Below are 20,993 nucleotides of genomic sequence, written 5' to 3'. Positions count from 1 at the left end.
TCTATCATTTAGTACAGAATTACTCCCTAATATAATGATTCCATACAAACAATAAATAATGATGCATGCTTTTTTTTCTTTTAAAGGAGCTCAATGGATTTCAATTTCAATCAGTTGTTTAATAGAATACAATTGAAATTGCAAGGCTTAATAGCATTAAAACCTAAAACTTGTAGACTCAAAGTTAGATTTCTCACATATTTATTTTCCTTTTATTATTCATGTGATAAGAATTTCCAATACTAAATAAAATAAAGGTCAATTCAGAATTATATTTTATTTTATCTATTTTAAAGTTCAATCAGAATTTGAAATAGAGTTTAAAATAATTCAAATTCTTAAATAAAATAAAATTATCAATCATATTTTAAATCACTTTGAATGCGATGATAGTCACTATCACAAAATAATAACATGTATCTAGAGTGAGTGAACTTCATGTATCTAGCACTGTTCTTATGACTGAATTTGATCCTTTGTGGGTTATTGATTCAGGTGCAACGGACCACGTGATAAAAGATAGATAAGCTTTTGTCGAGTTCCGACGAGTTCCAGTCGGATCAAGGTGGATCTATGTAGGCGACAACTCAAGAGTTGAAGTGCAAGGAATTGGCACGTGTAGATTGAATCTGCGTGATGGTCAAATCCTAGTCCTACAAGATGTTCTCTTTGCTCCACAAATTCGAAGGAATTTAATTTCTGTTACTTCCTTTTTGAGAATTGGATTTAATTTTCTCTTTGCTCATAACAGTTTAAGAATTTGTTTGGATGACCAACTTTACGGTCAAGGATATATATCGAATGGTTTAACAATTTTGGATGTTGTTGAATGCAATGAAACTTTTTCTCTTTCTACTACTTCTTCTTCTATGAATAATAAAGATATTAGAATAATGGCATATATGGATTGAGAGAAAGGACGAGAAACAATAGTTTCATGGAGCAAGCAGCTGGAAAACCAAGGCAAAGGAGAAGACATATTTCTTCATCAAGAATGAGCGAAACAGAAGAGATCACTGTAGTTTCATGGATGATATAAGATAAAGAAATCAATAAAAAAGAAAGCATCAGATGTGAAATCAATGGAATGATAAAGGAAGGGAAAGTAACACCAGAAGGTGTTTTGTGTGGATGTTGCAATACTGTGATGATTGTGCTTGATTTCTATAATAATTCTGGAAGAGACAGTAGCCATCCTATCAGCCAAAATTTTAGTAATGAGTTTAAAAATAAAATTGTCCAAGACAATAGGCCTAAACTGCTCAATCTTTACTGCTCCCTCAAGTTTTGGAATGAGTACTATGATATTTGAGTTAAGTCCCGGAAGCATATGTCCAGTAATAAAAAAACTCCTGACAGCTTCACAGACATCAGAACCAACAATGTCCAGCTTTTAAAGAAAAGTCCTCCAAATCCATCAGGACCCGGAGAGTTGTGCTGGTCCATCTCGAAAGTAACCCGGCGAATTTCATCAGAAGATGGGCAACGAACTAAGTCCGCATTTTCTTCCTCCGAGACCATTTTTGGAATTAAGGACGCAATTATTTCAGGGTCTGAAGAGATGGGATCAGAAGCTCCAAAAAGATTGGAATACTAGTCCAAAATGTCCGCCTCAATGAGGTCAGGCGAATGGGTAAGCAAACCATTAATTTCCAAAGTATGAATACCATGAAGAGTTTTATTAAACGAGATGGATCGGTTAAAGAAAGAACTATTATGATCACCCGCCTTTAACCAATTATTCCTGCTTCTTTCTTTAAGAAAAATTTCCTTTTGAAGAAGTTTTTCGTCAAGCTCTCTATGAACGAGAAGCTCACGACAAAGGAGCGAGTCCGAGAATCCAGATATGTCAATTTCAGCCTAGACATCAGCAAGCAAAGTCTGAGCCTCAATAATTGATTTATCAAGATGCCCAAAAACATCACGATTCCAAACATGAAGACCCCCCCGAAGATGAGTACTGTTGTCAAACCAAGATTCATAGATAATTTGACAAATACCAGGGTGAGTAAGCCACATCCCTTGAAAACGAAAATGTGACGGATGAATGTCATTCAATTTACCATCCAATAAAAAAGGGTAGTGATCAGAAAGATGACGAGGAAGTAAAGAGCATGAGACAAATCATCATATATTCATGAAGTCCTCAGAGGCAAGAGCCCTATCTAGTCGGCTGCATACTTGAGCAATACCACGACGACCATTTATCCAAGAATAAGGATGAACAAAATAGGGAATATCAAGTAAATCAGTTGACTCAATGAAGCCACAAAAGTCAGCACAAGGGTGGGAAGCAGGAGGGCTTCCGGACTTTTCATGAGCCCCCAAAATAACGTTAAAGTCACTAATAACTAATCTTGAGGAAGAGAAAGAAGAATCACGGAAGTCCCCAAGAATGTCTTCCCAAAGGATTCGATGATGATTTGACCAAACACTGTCATAAACAAACCAAACGCAATGAGATTCCCATGTAAGAGAATGTCACAAACAATCGCCTGATCATGGATTATCACACGTTGACTAGTCACAGTATGACGAGCAAGAACCCAAATAGTTGAAGGAATTCGATTATTGATAGCAATCATCCCTAAACCAAAAGAAGACCAAAATGACGAAGAAATCGAGTCAAAACTAACCATCGGCTCAGCCAAACAAACAAGATCAGGATGATTCTTAAAGCAATAATCATAAAGGAAATGCTGGGTTTTAGCGTTCCTAAAACCTCTACAATTCCAGTAGAGGACTTCATGTGTTACGGGGTTCAGATTGCCTCCTCGAATGAGAGCGGGCTTCCCTTTTCGTCTCGCGGAGAGATATGTTTTTCCTATATGTTACAACTTGCCATTCCGGATCAGGAGCATTATTTTCTGAAGAAATTAAAGCAACAGAAGCAGGATCCGCAATAACAGGTGGGTTGTAGACTAAAGGAGGCAGTGTTGATGAAGAAGGATCAGGTGGAGTAATCACAATAATCAGATCAATTGGAACTTGGGCGAGAGCACTTGAAATTCTTGAAAAGGGATGATCAATTGGAACAGTGCCATTTCGAACCTCACGCCAAACTTTAGTCGGGCGAGTGGGACTATAAGACAAATGCCTGCCTGCCCCTTACCGAGAGGTAGGGGTAACTGATCTTGTAACAATTTTTTCCTTTTGTTTGGTGACTTCCGACCATCCAGTAGGCTTAGGATTTTTATTCTTTCGACAATTATAATGGAGATAACCAATTGAAGAACATAATTGACAAAAGCTTGGTACTTTTTCATAGACCAAATTGATCCATTGTTTAAATCCATCACGTTCAATGCCAACCTCAAAAGGAATGTCTCCCGATAAATCGATATCCACAAGTATACGTGCAAAATGTCCAAGATCTCCTTCAAGGGTAGCCCTATCAATCCTTAACAATCCCCCAATACATTTAGAAATATCTGCAAGAATTTGTGCATCCTAATACTCCCAAGGCAATTCCATTAAACGAACCCAAACTTGTGCAGGTGTTGCTTTCTGTTTAGTGCGTTTGAAATCCGGCGTCCATGGTTGTAATCTAAAAGTCCCAGGTTTAAGACCAAGAATCCCACGAACCCAAACCATTTCCTTTGTTGATTGCGAGGTTAAGAAAACATGATAATAACCTCTGCCAAGAGATTTCAATCTCCAATCCTCTCTAATGCCCCAGATATCAGATAGTTTGGCCTTCAAGTCAGGGAGTTTGATTGGTTGATCCCCTTTATTAATGGTGAGACATCCGATTAGAGAAAAAACGCATTTCACCACCCGGTTATTGTAAGCAGATTGTGAAATTTTAACAGATTTGAATTTTTCATCACTAGAAACCTGAGCTGCGGAGACGGTGGACTGAGCTTTAGGTGCTGCGATTTGCGCAAACGTAGGTTTAGGCGGAGCGAATTTAGGCAGATTGTTTTTCAAAAAGCTATCACGGCTGAAGAGATGGGCAATTCCCATATCAAGCCAAGGATCAGGAAGAATCCCGGCCATAGAGGCCGGAAAACTGAGAACCGCCGCGAGTCGCAGAAGAAATCGGCTAAACTTGTCTAGAAAAAAATTAATTAGTCTTGAACTTTAAATGGTACCATACTAAACTTGTTTAAAGAGATAAATATAAATACTTAATAAGTCAATTAAAAACTTGAAATGGAAGCGGGAAATCTTCAAATAAAAACATGTCATTTTCATATCACTTTCATTCTCCTATCCTTCATTACCATCATTTTCTTGATCTTTCATCACCATTAACGCCTACTTTCAACAGATTAACTATCAAAGGTTTATTAGTTTTAATAGAAGAAATGACAGAATAACACAAAAGTGAAGTAGTAATTAATAATGAAACAATTGTTCTGAAAGATTAAGAGGATGAATATTTCGATTTGCATATGAAACATGAGATGCTATTTATAATTCAATATTTTGAATTGATAAAACTGTTTGATGGAATTTATATAGGCTGTAATTAATGAATTTATTTTAACAATAAAACTGAAATACTATTTATGATATTTATGATATTAATATAGTAGTTATGATGTTTTAATTTTTAATTACTATTAATATAGATAATTTAAATTCATATATTTTCTTCTACGATGCCAACTAAGAAAAAAGACCTCTAAAACACTTCTTGTCAATTCTCCGTGCTTCCGCTATTATATATAGTATAGATAGATTCTTTTAAACACCTGATGAAAATGGAAATCCATTTAGCTCTTTTAAAAGAAAAAAAAAACGCATGCACCGTTAATCTATTGTTTATATGGAATCATTGTATTAGGGAGTAATTATGTAGTATATGATAGAAATAAATCATTTTATTTGAATTTGAATTTTGATTATTTTCAAGTATTTATAAGGCTTAGTTGGAATTTGCTATCAGTTATTTGATGTTCGGTCCGGATTTTAAAATATTGGAATGATGTATTTATGATTCTAATACGACAAAAACAGTATAACTGGCCAAACATGTTAATGAGCTTCTATTATAATGAGTATTCTATTACAATGTGTATTACAACGTACCAAATCGAGCTTAAGCCATTAAAATTGAATTGGACCAAATCATTATAAGGTTGACTGCATATTTCGTCAAATAGTGTAGCAAAACATCCAAATTTCTTTCTTTCTATAACATTTAAATCGAGGGTTTGGATATTCTTGAATTGGACTAAATATCCAACTGAAATTATTAAAAAAAATTGGATTAAACCGTCACTTTTTAAATTTTGATTATTTTCAAGTATTTATAAGGCTTAGTTGGAATTTGCTATCAGTTATTTATTTGATGTTATTATTATTTTCGCTAGTTACTATCATCATATTCTAAGTGATTTAAAATATGATTGACGATTTTAGTTTATTTCAGAATTTGAACTATCCTCAACTCAATTTCAAATCCTGATTGAACTTTAAAGAGATTGGGAGGTGCGGCTCGTTCATATCCTACGGAAAGGGAACAGAGCAGCTGATTGGATGACACTCCTACACAGGGTGTTTGAATTTAGTTCTTCACGAGTGTGATGCGCCTCCTGCAGGCATCCAAGACATTCTTTTTTCTGATTTTTGTGGGTCTAGACTTTCCAAAATGACCCGCCTTTAAGAGTCGGTCTGTTTTTGGTGTTTTCTTGGGGTTAGCCCCTCCATTGTAACAAAAAAAAAAGATAAATAAAAAATAATTATGGATTAACCTTTAATTTAATTAATCAGTAATGAGTCAAATTTGTTTTTCATTTTCGTGTTTTTATATTTTATTTTGTTTTCTTTTAACATTTTATTTTTACTCGTTTTCATATTTTTTCTAATTTTTTTGTTTTTCATTTTTATTTCGTTTTTTACGTTTTTCGTATTTTTTTATATTTTTCCTGTTTTTTTTTTTTGTAGTTAATAATAAAAATAAAAAGATTAGACATAATGAAAATTTATTCATGGTTTTGTTGCAATGTTAATTATATAAATTTGCAAAATATATATATATATGACATATAATATATGCCAATACGATAAAATTTATAATCAACTTCCATTACAATCTACCCAACCGTACCTAAATCATTAAAGATTGACTTCATATTCGTCAAATAGTGCACAAAACATCCAAATTTCTTTCTTTCCGTAACATTTAAACTAGGGCTTGGATATTCTTGAATTGAATAAAAAAAGAAAATTGGATTAAACCTTCACTTTTTTTTCTTAATAGCAAACCAAATTTTACCATTTGGTACAATTCTGTAAATTTTTCTTTAAGTGGTAACGTGGCAGATGGGATTTAAAAAAAAAAAAAAAAAAAAAACTGTCACACAAGCAACTAGATTATTAAGCGGTAACGTGGCAGATGGGAAGTAAAGAAAGAAAAAGGAAAAATAAAACGGTGGATGCGAAGGGTATGGTATTTCTATATAAGGAGGAAGTATAGTTACAGTATACACAGCACAAGATAACACAAGTGGAAGAAGAATGAGCAACCCAATTCCGGCGATGACATCTAACATGCCGCTAGAGAGACCAGTGGTGGTGATCGATCACCAATTCTGTGCACAATACCCTACCGACCTCGTTATTTCCACCAAGATCTTGAGCCTCGGAGAAAACGATTTTGGCGTCCATGATGTTAACGGCACTCTCATTTTCAAGATCAAAAGTAAGCACTTAACCATGCATGATCGCCGATATCTCAAAGACGCCAATGATAATATCCTCGTCACTCTCCATGAGAAGGTTAGAACAACTCTCTTTCTCTCTCTTTTTTGAATTGATGAATGTTTTGGATCAGAGATCTGATTTGAAGATAAGATCAAATCCTAATTGATAGATACAAATGAATTTCAGATAATGAGTGCTCATAAAAGGTGGGTGGCGTACAGAGGAGAAAGTGGAGAGGAAACGGATCTGTTGTTTAGTGTGAAGAAATCATCAATGATCCAAATGAAGACACAATTAGATATTTACTTAGGCAATAATAAAGCCGAACTTAATCCTGATTTTAAGGTCAAAGGATCCTGGAAGGAGAGATCGTGCACCATTTTTATTGGAGATGGAGAATCCAAACCCATCATTGCACAAGTAATTACTACTACTGATTTATTCTACTTACATTTCAATTGCTTAATTAATTACATGATCATGATATTATGAATGCAGATGCACAGAGGACACAATCTCAAGACGGCTATGCTGGATGCAGACAACTTTGCCGTCACTGTTTATCCAAATGTGGATTATGCATTTATAGTAGCTCTTGTTGTGGTTCTTGACGAGATCACTGATTAATCTCGTTTTTCAATTTAAATAATGCACTTGTTCAACTGTTTTCGCTTCCTTTCCTAATTATGTTTTCTAGTCTGCTTCTTAGAAAAATTCTCTAGCTGTGAGTGGTTTTATCCCAGATCAATATGTATTTCAATAATACATACATATTCAATAATACAACTTGTTTAACTTATTGTCAATAAGGTTTTAAGGCCAATATTATCTTCTAACACTTGTAAGATTCAGTAGCTTATATGCAAAGAGAATGAAGAAAGTTGCAGGGAATAGACTATGGAAATTGAAGAATACTACAAAGAGGAGATGAAGATTTGCAGGCCCCTTATATGATGTGAATCACGTCCCATGACAGGCCACTGTCAACTCATCAATTTGTGTGTGAAAGGTACGATTTTGTTAAGTTAGAGTGTGTGATAGGTCTAAGTGAAATATTAAATTGTTACTTTTTCTTATTAAATAAATCGAATTGTTCTATTAATTTTCATTTTATACAATGTTGAAGATTCTCAAATTTCATATTACCGTACCCCTAATTTAAACATGTTTCTTAGATCATACCAATTCTTGCTATATGCTTATAATTCTTGCTATTAGCATATAAGCAGGATTGAGGTGTATCACATTTCCTTACAAACATTAGAGAATAGATGGGGAGGACAAATCATATGTAAAAAAGTCTTACTGCATTGAACTAATTTATGCCTACAGGAGATTTTTGTCCCATAAAAACAAAGTTCATCCTTAAAGTTATGATTACCAACAAATGAATCCTAATTCTCCTGAAAACATCTAGATCAATCACTCTACTAGGTATGTCGTAACTATGAACTACTATTTGTTCACAATGAATTTCACGGAAGATCATATATTCTTGAAGCTTAGTAATATTGCCACCTGCAAAATGCACTAAAACGCGTTGAAGCTAAGCTATGGTTTATGCAATCTTTTCAGGATTGTTTGTAAAATGTTTTGATTTGATATTTTATTCCTCAGCGTCAAAGAAGATGGAGGAAGGGGAGGGAGAATCGTTCCCATCACCGTTTGCTTAAAATTGTTTGACTCTCTCTCTAAATCTGTTTAACATGTTCCCGTCTAGTTTTGGTTGAGTAGGTTATCGACTGGTATGGGTAATCTCCTTAACTCTCTTCCTGCTAGTTGCATCAGGACAATGCAAATTTTTAAGTTGGGAGTGGGAGGTTACCAACTGATATCTTAGTATATGATAAGTAGTTTAATTGCTTTTAATTTGTTTGATGAGATTATTTTGAGTTTCATGATTTAGAAGTTGAATTCTTAATTGATTCTTTAATAAGAACTGCTTTCTCCAAATTTGATTATAATGGCATGTTGAATGTTAATTAACCCTCTTAGCAAGATTATAATGGCATGTTGAATGTTAATTAACCCTCTTAGCAAGGTTTGTGCATACATGTTACGTATAAACGTAGAGAGCATTAAGATTAATATCAATATTGATATGATTGTATTAGCTGTTATTCTGTTATTTTCCAAGGTTGTTAGAATCTGTACTAGCAATAGTACCAGTTATTTGTCTTTTTGTGTAACTGTTTTGCCATCTCATAGGTGTACAATTTATGGGAGGCCTATCTCATCATTGATTTCATCATTGTACTCATTATTATGAAATCAATGATTATTCTCTCTCTTACTCATTCCTCTCTTTTCTGACTTCTCTCTATTCCTAAACCTCAATCCTTTCTAAAATTCTATTCTGCAAGGCTCATACCTGACATTGGTATCAGAGATCTTTCCTCCGGCCACTCCATTTTGGTATGGTCAAACCCCTTACCAAAAACACACGAGCAGCCACCATGGCTACAATGGAAGCTTTAGAATAGTAGATTAAGAACCTCACTGCCCAGTTCTATGAGAAGGTTGAATCTCAGGAAGAAAAACTGGAAAAGATGCAGGATCAGTATGATGCTCAACATCAGCGGATGGAAGTTCTCCTTCAAGAGTATAATAATACCTGAAAAGAACAGTTAAGTTCTCACCAGTCCTTGGAGAAATCCATCATTGTCTTATCTCAAGCTATCCTGAAACTCAGTTATTCATCTAGCCTTTCAAATGCTTCTTCTTCAATAAACAATACTCCCACCATTCTTAGTGACTCCCAGAAAAGGCATGTTGGGGCATTTTCCTAAACCATCCTCCCTAGAAGAAGTTCAAACGAGAACAACTCCTTATAACAAACTTCTACCCAAATGTGATCTACCCCATTTCGATGGAACGGATGTAGATCTTTGGATCAACAAGTGCAGTAAGTATTTCCAGTTGTTTGAAGTGGAGGCGGCCAGAAAGACACAACTAGTAGGGTTGTTCCTGTAGGGCAAGGCTGAGAAATGGTTCCGAAATTGGCTACCAAGTCATTCAAACGTTTCTTGGTCTGAATTTGTGGAAAAAGTAGAGAGGAGATTCCAGGATACTGAAGTCTCAGATGTGGTGGAGCAACTTTCACAGCTCAAACAAACTGGATCTGTGGTGGAATACCAAGATCAATTTGAAGGAGTCAAATTAAAAATGGAGAAGGTACACCTTGAAAACACAAAATCATTTTACCTTTCTTCTTTTATCACTGGCCTTAAACCAAAGCTAAGATCTGGAGTTAGAAAAAGTCATCCTACTGATTTATATGCTGCAATTAAGCAAGCTAAGATGGAGGAAACTCATATCAAAGATGTGGTAGACCTTCTTAAACCCCAAACCCACTTTTAGATCACATGTTCCCAATAAGCAATATACATCATACCCATTATCCTTTTCCTACACATAAACCAAGCCTCTTGCAAATACCTTCCAAACCCCTATAGCCTCAAAATTGCCAGAGCCTAAACCTAACAATATCCTTATCAAACGAGTACTTGGTGCCTGTTGGAGATGTGGTGAGAAGTGCTTCCCAGGTCACAAGTGTACACAAAAACGATTACATTTAATACAGATGGAAGAGGAAAGGAAGAAGATGGAAGGGGCAAGAACTCAATGCTCAGGATGAAATCCAGGAGATAGAGAATGATGAAGCAGAGCACATAGAGTTATCTCTAAATGCTCTTGGTGGTGGAATGAAGGATGGTACTTTTAAGCTCAAAGGGGTCTTTAACAAGCAAACTATCATGATAATTATTGATAACAGGAGTACCCACAAATTTGTAGACAGCAAATTAGCTAAGGAAGCAAAGTTGCCCCTAGAACAAGTGCAACCTGCAGCTGACTGTCAACTCCAAATGCACCAATTGCACCTGGTCCATGCCGCATGCCAGATTCACATTCACTGTAAGGGTTCTCGAGCTGGGTGAGTATTATTTAATACTTGGAGTCGACTGGATGAGAGCCCATAGCCCTGTAACTTTCAATTATGGAGATAATAAGTTGGTAATTCAGAAAGACAGTAAACAACTAGCTCTTAAAGGTATGGCAGAGGAGATTACTCTTCGCATGCTGACATTAAAATCTATTAATCATCTAGTTGCTAAGGGCTGGAAAGGAGGTACTTCCAAACTTTTCTTAATGTCAGTCTCGGAATTGTATAGTGCTGATCCTCCCACTGTCATTGCACCTTTTCCATAATCTAATCCTTCTTTACAGCCACTCTTGACTCAATATAATCACCTATTTCAACCCACCCCCACCCCCCCAATGCCTTACCCCCTAGCAGGGCTTAGGATCATGCAATTCCTCTTAAACCTGACACTGAACCCATTAAGGTGAGACCAATATAGGTACTCTCACATTCAGAAGAATGAAATTGAAAAGTTAGTTGATGAAATGCTGACAAATGGAACCCTAGTTCCAGCCCTTTTGCTTCTCCAGTGCTCCTAGTGAAGAAGAAAGATGGCACTTGGAGGTTCTACATTGATTATAAGGAGTTAAATAATGTCACTGTCAAGGACAAGTTTCCAATTCCAGTCATCCAAGAATTGATAGATGAACTTAAGGGGACTCAAATATTTACTAAGCTTGATTTAAGGGCTAGTTACCATCAAATCCTAATGAAGGAAGAGGATATAGCAAAAACTGCTTTCAGGACACATTCTAGCCATTTTGAATTTCTGGTCATGCCATTTGGCCTAACCAATGCCCCATCCACCTTTCAGTCTCTCATGAATCTAATTTTAAGTCCCATCTTGGAAAATGTGTGTTGGTCTTTTTTGATGATATACTGATATACAGTCCTAATCTCTCAACCCACCTACACCACTTACAGCTTGTCTTTGACCTTCTTACCCATCATCAACTGTTGGTCAAGGCTTCTAAGTGTGAGTTTGGGGTGCCCAAAGTGTCTTACTTAGGCCACATTATCTTTAAAGAAGGTGTAGCAACATACCCTATCAAGATTCAAGCCATGGCTCAATGGCCACAACCAGCTACAGTGAAGGGATTGAGAGGATTCTTGAGACTCACTGGTTACTACCACAGATTCATTAAGAATTATGGCATTATTAGTAGGCTATTGATAGATCTATTGAGGAAGGACCAGTTTCATTAGTCAGATGCAGCTACACATGCTTTCAACCAACTTAAGCAGCTGATGACACGGGCTACAATGCTTGCAATGCCAGATTTCTCCAAACCATTCACATTGGAATGTGATGCTAGTGGCACAGGGATAGGAATTTTCCTAATGCAAGAAAACAGACCCATACCCTTTTTTATCTAAGGCCCTATGCCCAAGGAACCAATAATTGTCAGCCTATGAGAGGGAATTGTTAGCAATTATACATGCCTGCACCACTTGGAGGCATTACTTGGAGAATGCCACCTTCACCATCATGAAAGCATCAAGCACCTCTTGGAGCAGAAACTTCACACCTATCTTCAGCACACGGGAGTTTCTAAACTCCTATGTCTTGACTACACAATCCAATACAAGAAGGGGGTGGAGAATAAGTTAGCAGATGCCTTGTCTAGACAATTTGAAGAGTCCTCAACTCCAAATTCTCACTCCCTAGCCTTATCCATGGCAGATCCTACTTGGTTGGAAGAAATAATTGCTTCCTATGAAGGTGACCAAGAGGCTTTACAACTCATCCAGCAGGTATCCATTCACCCTCTACCTGGTTTACACTATTCTTATGCACAAGGTACTCTTAACTATAAAACTAGGATATACATTGGATCAGCTACTGATTTGAGAATCAAGTTGATTGTTGCTTGTCACAATTCACCTATTATGGGGCATTCAGGGATCATAGGTACTCTTGCTCGACTCCAGCAAGTGTTTCATGGGCCAAGGATGTCATCCCAAGTGACTCCGTGGATTGCTTCATGTGATACCCGTCTCATATGTGGTGTGTTAAATACGGATGCTAGCAAGTGTACTAGGTCGTGTGTAGTGTTGGTAAGACCAAGTGTCGTATTCCACGTGGATTGAGATGGAAGTTATGTGAAATATTACCTTAAACAGCTGTTCGAATATGCGAAATATATTTGAGGTTGGTTTTGTGATATTTCTGTACTAATAAAACAGTAAGTAAATGCATAAAATAAAAATAACAAGATTAGCACAAACTCAGAATAGTTAACTGCTCGAACAGCCGTTTCATTAATAGAAGCATACATAAAGTTCCTGGTTCGGGTCTCTCCCTCGTTTATCACTAAGGTTCGGTGTCCCATTTCCAAAGATTCTAAGTAAGTAAAACTAACCAAGTGTCCTTGCGTTAATCTCACAAACAAGCATTAAGCAACAGGAAGCATTCATAATGAAACCCCAATATGTGGTAGTTTTCGTGTCCGTCCATTACGACATATGCCGATTAGCAATTTCCGTTACGTCGGAGCACCGTCGTGCTATCTTCGGTAACTATAATATAGATTGGATCCTAATCTATTCTTTAAGCATATTAATAACAATCATTCAGAGATAAACATGCTTCATTAATAAAAACAACATACTCACAATCACCATTAGAGGTTGGCCAATCTTGCTAAGATGGTTGTTCCCTCATTTTCATGAGGGAACAGCCTCGAACACCATAAAAGAAGCTCCTTCAATGGAGGCTAGAAATATATTGATAAGATGGTATGGTGGCTCCTTACAAAGAAGAAATATGAATCTATTTATACTAAATAAAGTTCATCTAGGTTAAAAGGGTAAAACTGTCAAACGGCTGTTTAAATCAGAAAAAACAATTATTCCTAGCCATTAGATTACATACATGTGTTAGGATGGTGACATGTGGTGGATTACAGATGTATAGCACTTCTCATCTCTTATCCTTTGTAGATCCGCGTGTCAACCCGTTTACCCACTTTTTGACCCGAATTGGAACCGCGAACAACTGTTCGATACTTTTGCACAATTGTTCGATCCTTCCGCACAACTGTTCGATCCTTTCACACAGCTGTTCTATCAGAATAGATACTTGCAGACGTTGGATCTGTGCATAAGTCCATTTACCCACTTTCTGACCCGAACTTGGATGGAAACAGGCTGTTCGATCTTTCTGCTCAACTGTTTGCTTGACTTTGACTGTATTGTCAGAATAACTGTTTGCTTGCTTGGATTCGGCTACAAACTTGGTCTTTTATGCTCTTCTTCATGAATGTTCTAGCCAATAAATCTTGTCCAATATGCTCGTATCAAACTACCCCCAACTTGGACATTTGCTTGTCCTCAAGCAAAATAGAACGGAGAACAACTATTTGAAGAGAAACAAAGAATATGACATAGAACAAACACAGCAGCAAATCACAAGTAGTAAAATTTATTCATGCTTCAATTACAAAGATTATTCCAAGTTTAAGTCAAAGAAAAGGAACTAAAAACTGATTAAGTCAACAAGAATTTAAATCTCCAAATAGCATGAAGTGCAATTTGATCACAAAGCAATTGCTAAGGGAACACTCATCCTCATTCATAGTGTTTGATATTTAAAGGTTAAGTGTTTAAGCACTCAAACAGCTATGCAAGTAGAGGAAAGATTATGATTTTGTAAATCGGTCCAAACAAAGTAGTCCATAACTGACATGACATGATCTAAAGGTCTTGAAAGGGTTGAAGTTGGGCTAAGGTATAAGGATATGGGGGTGAAAGACTTTTGGGTGAAAGGCAGTTGTTGAGTTTTTGAATGAACATGCATTTCGTTTAGAGGAAACAACTGTGTCCTACAAGCATGTATATATTTAAAAAGAGCAGCTATTCTGTTGTTTTTTTTAGATAAACATTTTGTTCCTCTTTCTTTGGAAAGATTAGAAAAAACAATGCTTGAATTGTTTTTAGGACAACAACGAACAGCTAGTTATCATGCTTAGAGAATTTTACTCAAAACAACTCCTGAGTTTAATTGTAATGATTTTCAATGAATAATTGGTGAATATATTGTGTGTAGGATATGAAAAATCAGGTTAGGCTCAACATGGTTCTCTAAAAGTGGATGTTCTTTAAGAACAGGTGTTCAACAGTAAAGCACAGTTGATTAAACCTAATGCTTTTGTCATTTCATACCATACAGCTATAAACAAGTTGCAAGGGCTACCAAAGCAAAGCCTATCTAATCTAAAACATGTAAAACCCACTCAACAATAAAAATGTTGCATAAACATGCAAATGAAGGCTCAAGTCTCACTGAGAGGGGTAAACATGCAATAGGCTAAAGTGATCAAACATGGAGATTTTCATTCTTATTAAGACACTCAATTCAAAATTCTAATTCTATATTATCAAACTCAAAATAGTCTTAGTAATCAAAATATAAGTAAATTAATACTACATAGGCTACTACTGCATGCATGGAAGAAAATGACAGAATGAATAGATATACACAAGTGAACACGTAACTGTTCAGGAGGCGAACAGCCAAGAAAGAAGGAAAAAAACGAACACATAGCTGTTCAGTAGGCGAACAACCAAGAAAAACAAAAACGAACACATAGTTATTCAAGAGGTGAACAACCAAGAGAAACAAAAATGAAAAATGGTGCTTAAAGAGGACAAACCAAACACAAAGTCAATCATCAAGGGAATTAGAGGACATAGTAAGCAAACAGCAAGCAACGGTATCAAATAGTAATTCTCCACCCCCAACTTAAAAATTTGCATTGTCCCCAATGCAACTATCAAACAGGAAGCAACAAGAGAAACTACACATGCCAACCGAACAACCAAAATCATCCAATGGGTAAGTAATGGTAACAGAATAGCCAGTTGGAAAGAAAGGTACAAGTTTGCTTAGTCAAAACGGGTGGAGAGGATTCAACAACGCCTTCTACAACAACTGCATCATAGGGGCACCTTCATCAATTTGATCATTTGTTTTCACAGGGGGGCTGTGTTTAAATCCTCTAAAGAAGTAGGAACAACTGTTCACATCCGATTGCACTTGTTTTTACACAGCTGCGCAGTCTGAGAAAAACAAAGAAAAGTGATAATAACATGGGTGAACAGCATAGCACAAAAAAAGTATAGAAAAGAGAATTAAAAATATGATGGAAAAATTCATTTTTTTTTCTTCACACTCTTCCCAATCACAAAAGATTGTGCGCCAAAAAAATTTAATTGATGGCTTTTTACTTTTTTTTTTCTATGAAAGATTGTACCCCTACTATAAATCAAGAACATCAATTCACCTTCCTCAAATTTTTACAAGACACTTCACCTACTCAATTTTCAAATCAAAGTAAAATTTAAAACTTATCCCCAACCTTATCTTAAATTATAATTTTGAGGAAATAGTTTTTAAACTTTACCTTAAGAAAATAAAGAAAGGTAAAAAAATATCTCAAAATCCAATGGCTACAATGAAAATGAAAAACACAAAATATAAATACAGAAATAAAGCATTAAAATAAAGGATAGAATGCTTGGGGTTTCCAAGACATTTGCTACAATTTGTGTTTGCAGCGAACACCATATTCCTCTTTGCTTGTTCATTCCATTCTTCGTCTAGCATGTTTTAGTGTTCTTATCATCCTTCTATATAGGTCCTGTCACGTGATCTAATAGAAAAAATAAGTAGCACAGCTCTGCGCATAAACTAAAACAGTTGTTCTAATCTAGCAGACCATGAACAAACCGGTTGAACAGCTATTTAAGCATATATTTCACAAAATTTTCATTTTCGATCCCCGGCAACGGCGCCAAAAACTTGGTGTGTTAATACGGACGCTAGCAAGTGTACTAGGTCGTGTGTAGTGTTGGTAAGACCAAGTTTCGTATTCCACATGGATTGAGATGGAAGTTATGTGAAATATTAGCTTAAACAGCTGTTTGAATGTGCGAAATATATTTGAGGTTGGTTTTGTGATATTTCTGTACTAATAAAACAGTAAGTAAATGCATAAAATAAAAATAACAAGATTAGCACAAACTCAGAACAGTTAACTTCTCGAACAACCGTTTCATTAATAGAAGCATACATAAAGTTCCTGGTTCGGGTCTCTCCCTCGTTTATCACTAAGGTCCGGTGTCCCATTTTCAAAGATTCTAAGTAAGTAAGACTAACCAAGTGTCCTTGCGTTAATCTCACAAACAAGCATTAAGCAACAGGAAGCATTCATAATGAAACCCCAATATGTGGTAGTTTTCGTGTCCGTCCACTACGACATATGCCGATTAGCAATTTCCGTTACGTCGGAGCACCGTCGTGCCATCTTCGGTAACTATAATATAGATTGGATCCTAATCTATTCTTTAAGCATACTAATAACAACCATTCAGAGATAAACATGCTTCATTAATAAAAACAACATACTCACAATCACCATTAGAGGTTGGCCAAGCTTGCTAAGATGGTTGTTCCCTCATTTTCATGAAACTTTTGGGCACACTGTTGCTTTATAGCAGTTCATATCACCCTCAGATAGATGGACAGTCGGAAAGGCTAAATCAGTGTTTGGAAAACTATTTGAGAAGTATGAGTTTTCTAGCTCCTAAACAGTGGGCATCTTGGCTCATCTTAGCTCAGTTTAGCTGAATTTTGGTATAATTCAAGTTTTCACAGCTCTATCAACATGTCCCCCTTCCAAGCTCTTTATGGTTTCACCCCTACTGTACTAGTGTTTCCCTGTACTCTATCTCATGTTGCATCTGTAGCTGACATGCTAGAAGTTAGACAGAGAATGACCTATTTGCTCAAGGAGTGCCTCACATCAGCACAGAATCACATGAAGCAGGCAGCTGATAAAAAGAGGACAGGCAGAGAATTTGGGGTTGGTGAATGGGTCTATTTAAAGTTACAACCCTATCGTCAATCCATAGTGGCACTGCAGAAATCCCTCAAATTTTTAGCTAAGTATTATGGTCCTTTTCAAAATTTGGAAAAAATTGGCAAGGTAGCATACAAACTACAACTTCCACCTACATGCAGGGTTCACCCTTTTTTTCACATCTCCTTACTTAAGAAAGGCCCTACCCCTTCCACCCCAGTTTTGACTACCTTGCCACCTCTTAAGGATGACACTCTTATTATCCACCCTGCCAAAGTCCTAAACACTTGAAATGTTGTGATTGACAACCAGGCTATCCCTCAGTTGCTCATCCAATGGCTCGGCCTGCCTACCATCGATGTTACATGGGAGGATACAAGCATGATTGCTGCTCAATTTGTCCTTTTGTGTAATTGTTTTATCACCTCATAGCTGTACAACTATTTATGGGGGGCCTATCTCATCATTATACTCATTATTATGAAATAAATGATTATTCTCTCTCCCTTGCTCATTCCTCTCTTTTTTACTTTTCTCTATTCCTAAATCTCAATCCTTCCTAAAATTATATTTTTCCAGGCTCATACCTGACAGTACAATAGCATAAACATGCAATTTTTATTGTTGAGTGGGCTTTACTTGTTTAGAATAGATTAGGTTTTGCTCTGGTTGCCATTGCCATTTGTTTACAGTTGTTCTGGCATGAAATGAAAAAGGTATTACATTTAGCCATCTGGACTTCAATTGAACATATGTGATTACAAGCACTCTCATTTCTAGAGAACCAAGTTGAGCCTAGCCTGACTTTTGCTAACCCTTCCATACACTACTATCCACTATCTCGTTACAAAAATTCTATGATTAACCTTTAGAGTTGTTTGAGTAAATCTTTTAAAGGCAAAGTAGAACACATGATCACAGTTCTTCTATTAAAATCAAAGACGTTCCCTTTAGCATTGTACTTCAACTCTTGAAAATAAGGAAACTAGAGAATGTTCTCTATTATTATAATAATTGCTCGCCTCTGTTTGAAAATGCTTGAACACAATTGTTCGATTCACATGTTCTATTCAAAGAATTGCATATTTGCTCAAAAACTCGAACAACTGCCTTTCATATAAAACTCCACTTCTATTCTTTAATACCCTAACTTCATTACAACTCATATGAAGACTTTGAATTGTGTCATATTAGTTATGAATTGTTTTGTTGGTCCCAATTTGCAAATCACATTCTGTGATCAGATGCATTACATGCCAAACTGTTGGAGATTTAAATTCTTGTTTAACTTAATCAGTTTTTAGTTCTTTCTTCTTTGATTTTGAACTTTGCTTTAATCTCAGTAAATGAAGCGAAAGTTAATTTTCTATCTTGTGGTTTTCTGTTTGTTTCTTTATTGTGTCTCATTTCTTTGTTTCTCTCTGAATAGTTGTTTTCCGTTCTATTTTGCTTGGGGACAAGAAAATGTCTAAGTTAGGGGTAACTTGATGTGAGCATATTTGACAAGATTGTATAGACTGAGAATTCATGGAAAAGAGCAGAAAAAGAATAATTTTGTATCATTTTTAAGTTGCAAACAAGCTACTCTAACAATTGAGAAGAGTTCAAGCAAACAACTGTGTGTAAGGGTCGAACAAAGACAGAGAGAGAAGATAAGTGTACTACAGTTGGTGAAAATATCCTAATGTAATGATTATTGTAGATACCCATTTTTTGTCTAGAAGAATTTTTATTATTTTAATACGTGTCTTTATGTAAAATAAGGTTCCTTCTAAACCTTGTATTCTTGAAGGTTAATCAGTTACATTCTGAAACCTTTTGATTCAACCTTTTTGTCTATACAGTCAGGATGTTAATATGTTAAAACACGCGATAATGTTTCCCATTAAATTATCAGTTATTTCCGTAATATTTTCTAGTTACTTCACATCGGTGTTGTAAATGTGATCATTTATTTCGTGTTATTATACTAATTATTTCCATATATTGTTTATCTTTATTCTTATTAATTATTTATTTTTATTTATGTATAAGTATTATTATTACATAACGTAAACGGATGGAAAAGTGGATGGAGATGTTGATCATAAGATTAAATCTGGTTGGTCGAAGTGAAAGAGTGCTACGGGTTTCTTTTGTGATCCCGGCATACCTAATAGATTAAAGGAAAAATTATACTGCACGATAATTAGACCGACATTGTTATATGTACGGAGTGTTGGACAGTGAAACAGTCACATTCATAAAATATTGGTGACGGAGATGCGTATGTTAAGATGGATGTGTGGTCATACGAGAAAAGATCGGGTGAGTAATGAAATAATTAGGATAAAAATAAGGGTTACATTTATTGAGAATAAAATGAGGGAAAACGACTAAGGTAGTTTGGCCATGTAAGACGAAAAGCGCTTGATGCGCCATTTAGGAGGACTAAAGAGTGGCAAAGTGATGCATAGTGAGGGGTAGGGGAAGATCTAAGCAAACTTAAAAGACGGTGATTGAGATGAATATGAGTTTATTGGAGATTGAGGAAAATATGGTAGTGGATAGAACGAAGTGGAGGGAGAGAATTTATGTCGTTGGCACGACTTGATTTCACGATTACGTATGACGGTTCATGTTAGCCAATCCCGAATCATTTCAGGATTAAGGCTTTGTTGTTATTGTTATAAGCATTATTATTACATATATTGTCCTTGTTATTTATCGTGTTTTAACGATTGATATCCTTTCATATAATTCGCAAGTTATTGGTATTTACCATTAAAACGCTTTATATATATAATTATAGAATTATTCTAAAGATATATAAGCACAAATAAATAACAATTGATAAAAGAGAAAATAGAAAGATTTATTTGATGTCAAATAGTCATAATATAATTGTTTTTACATTTAGGAATGAATTTAACCCATTTTTATTTATTTTCCGGGTAAACTACACCAATGGTACCTGAACTTTACATAGTTTACACTTTGGTACCTAGATTACATTTTGTCTCAAAAATATACCTGAACTAATGATGTCCGGACAATTTAGTACATTTTTACCGGTTATGACCGGTCAACGCGAGTTTCATGAGTTAATTACATTAATGGTACCCAAACTTTATCATAATTCACACTTCGGTACCTGGATTTTATTTTATCCTAAAAACATAACACAAGTAAAGGTGACTGAAAGGTTTATTTCATTTGATCGGTTAGTGACCGGGTAACATGAACTAAACAGGACTCACCATACACTCGATTAACATAAAATTATAATATTCTCATTTATGAGCTGAATGACAGTATTATAATTTTATGTTAATTGAGTGTATGATTGGTCTCAATTTTTAATTTAAAATGGTCAAGCTCGGGTTGATCAATCACCGATCAGTCAAATATACTAAAATATTGAGTCATCTTTACTTGAAGTGTATTTTTTGGACAAAATGAAATCTAGGTACCAAAATATGAATTCAGGTAAAGTTCGGGTACCATCAGTGTAATTTACTCGTCAAAATCGCATTGACCCGCCATTAACTGGTAAAATATACTTAATTGTCCGG

At 35.6% G+C, this 20,993-nt stretch overlaps 1 protein-coding gene across 1 annotated transcript; it reads left to right on the top strand.

Annotated features, from left to right (window-relative positions):
* The first annotated feature begins 6,404 nt into the window (after nt 1–6,404).
* Nucleotides 6,405–7,762, top strand: LOC136209630 (protein LURP-one-related 15-like). The gene is made up of 3 exons (XM_066001164.1): nt 6,405–6,729; nt 6,841–7,074; nt 7,153–7,762. Exons 1-3 carry the CDS (start codon nt 6,469–6,471, stop codon nt 7,279–7,281), a joined length of 624 nt encoding a protein of 207 aa, XP_065857236.1. The 5' UTR covers nt 6,405–6,468; the 3' UTR covers nt 7,282–7,762.
* The last annotated feature ends 13,231 nt before the right edge of the window (nt 7,763–20,993 follow it).

The sequence above is a fragment of the Euphorbia lathyris genome, chromosome 1 (genome assembly GCF_963576675.1).
Source record: "Euphorbia lathyris chromosome 1, ddEupLath1.1, whole genome shotgun sequence".
Taxonomy (NCBI): domain Eukaryota; kingdom Viridiplantae; phylum Streptophyta; class Magnoliopsida; order Malpighiales; family Euphorbiaceae; genus Euphorbia; species Euphorbia lathyris.
This window is presented reverse-complemented; position numbering and strand designations above follow the sequence as displayed.

What these genes read in the sequence shown, in the direction of transcription:
- LOC136209630 (XM_066001164.1), top strand. Translation starts at nt 6,469, where the DNA reads ATGAGCAACCCAATTCCGGCGATGACATCTAACATGCCGCTAGAGAGA. An exon ending in TCGTCACTCTCCATGAGAAG is followed by an intron (nt 6,730 to 6,840) that starts GTTAGAACAACT and finishes AATGAATTTCAG; the next exon opens with ATAATGAGTGCTCATAAAAG. An exon ending in CCAAACCCATCATTGCACAA is followed by an intron (nt 7,075 to 7,152) that starts GTAATTACTACT and finishes TTATGAATGCAG; the next exon opens with ATGCACAGAGGACACAATCT.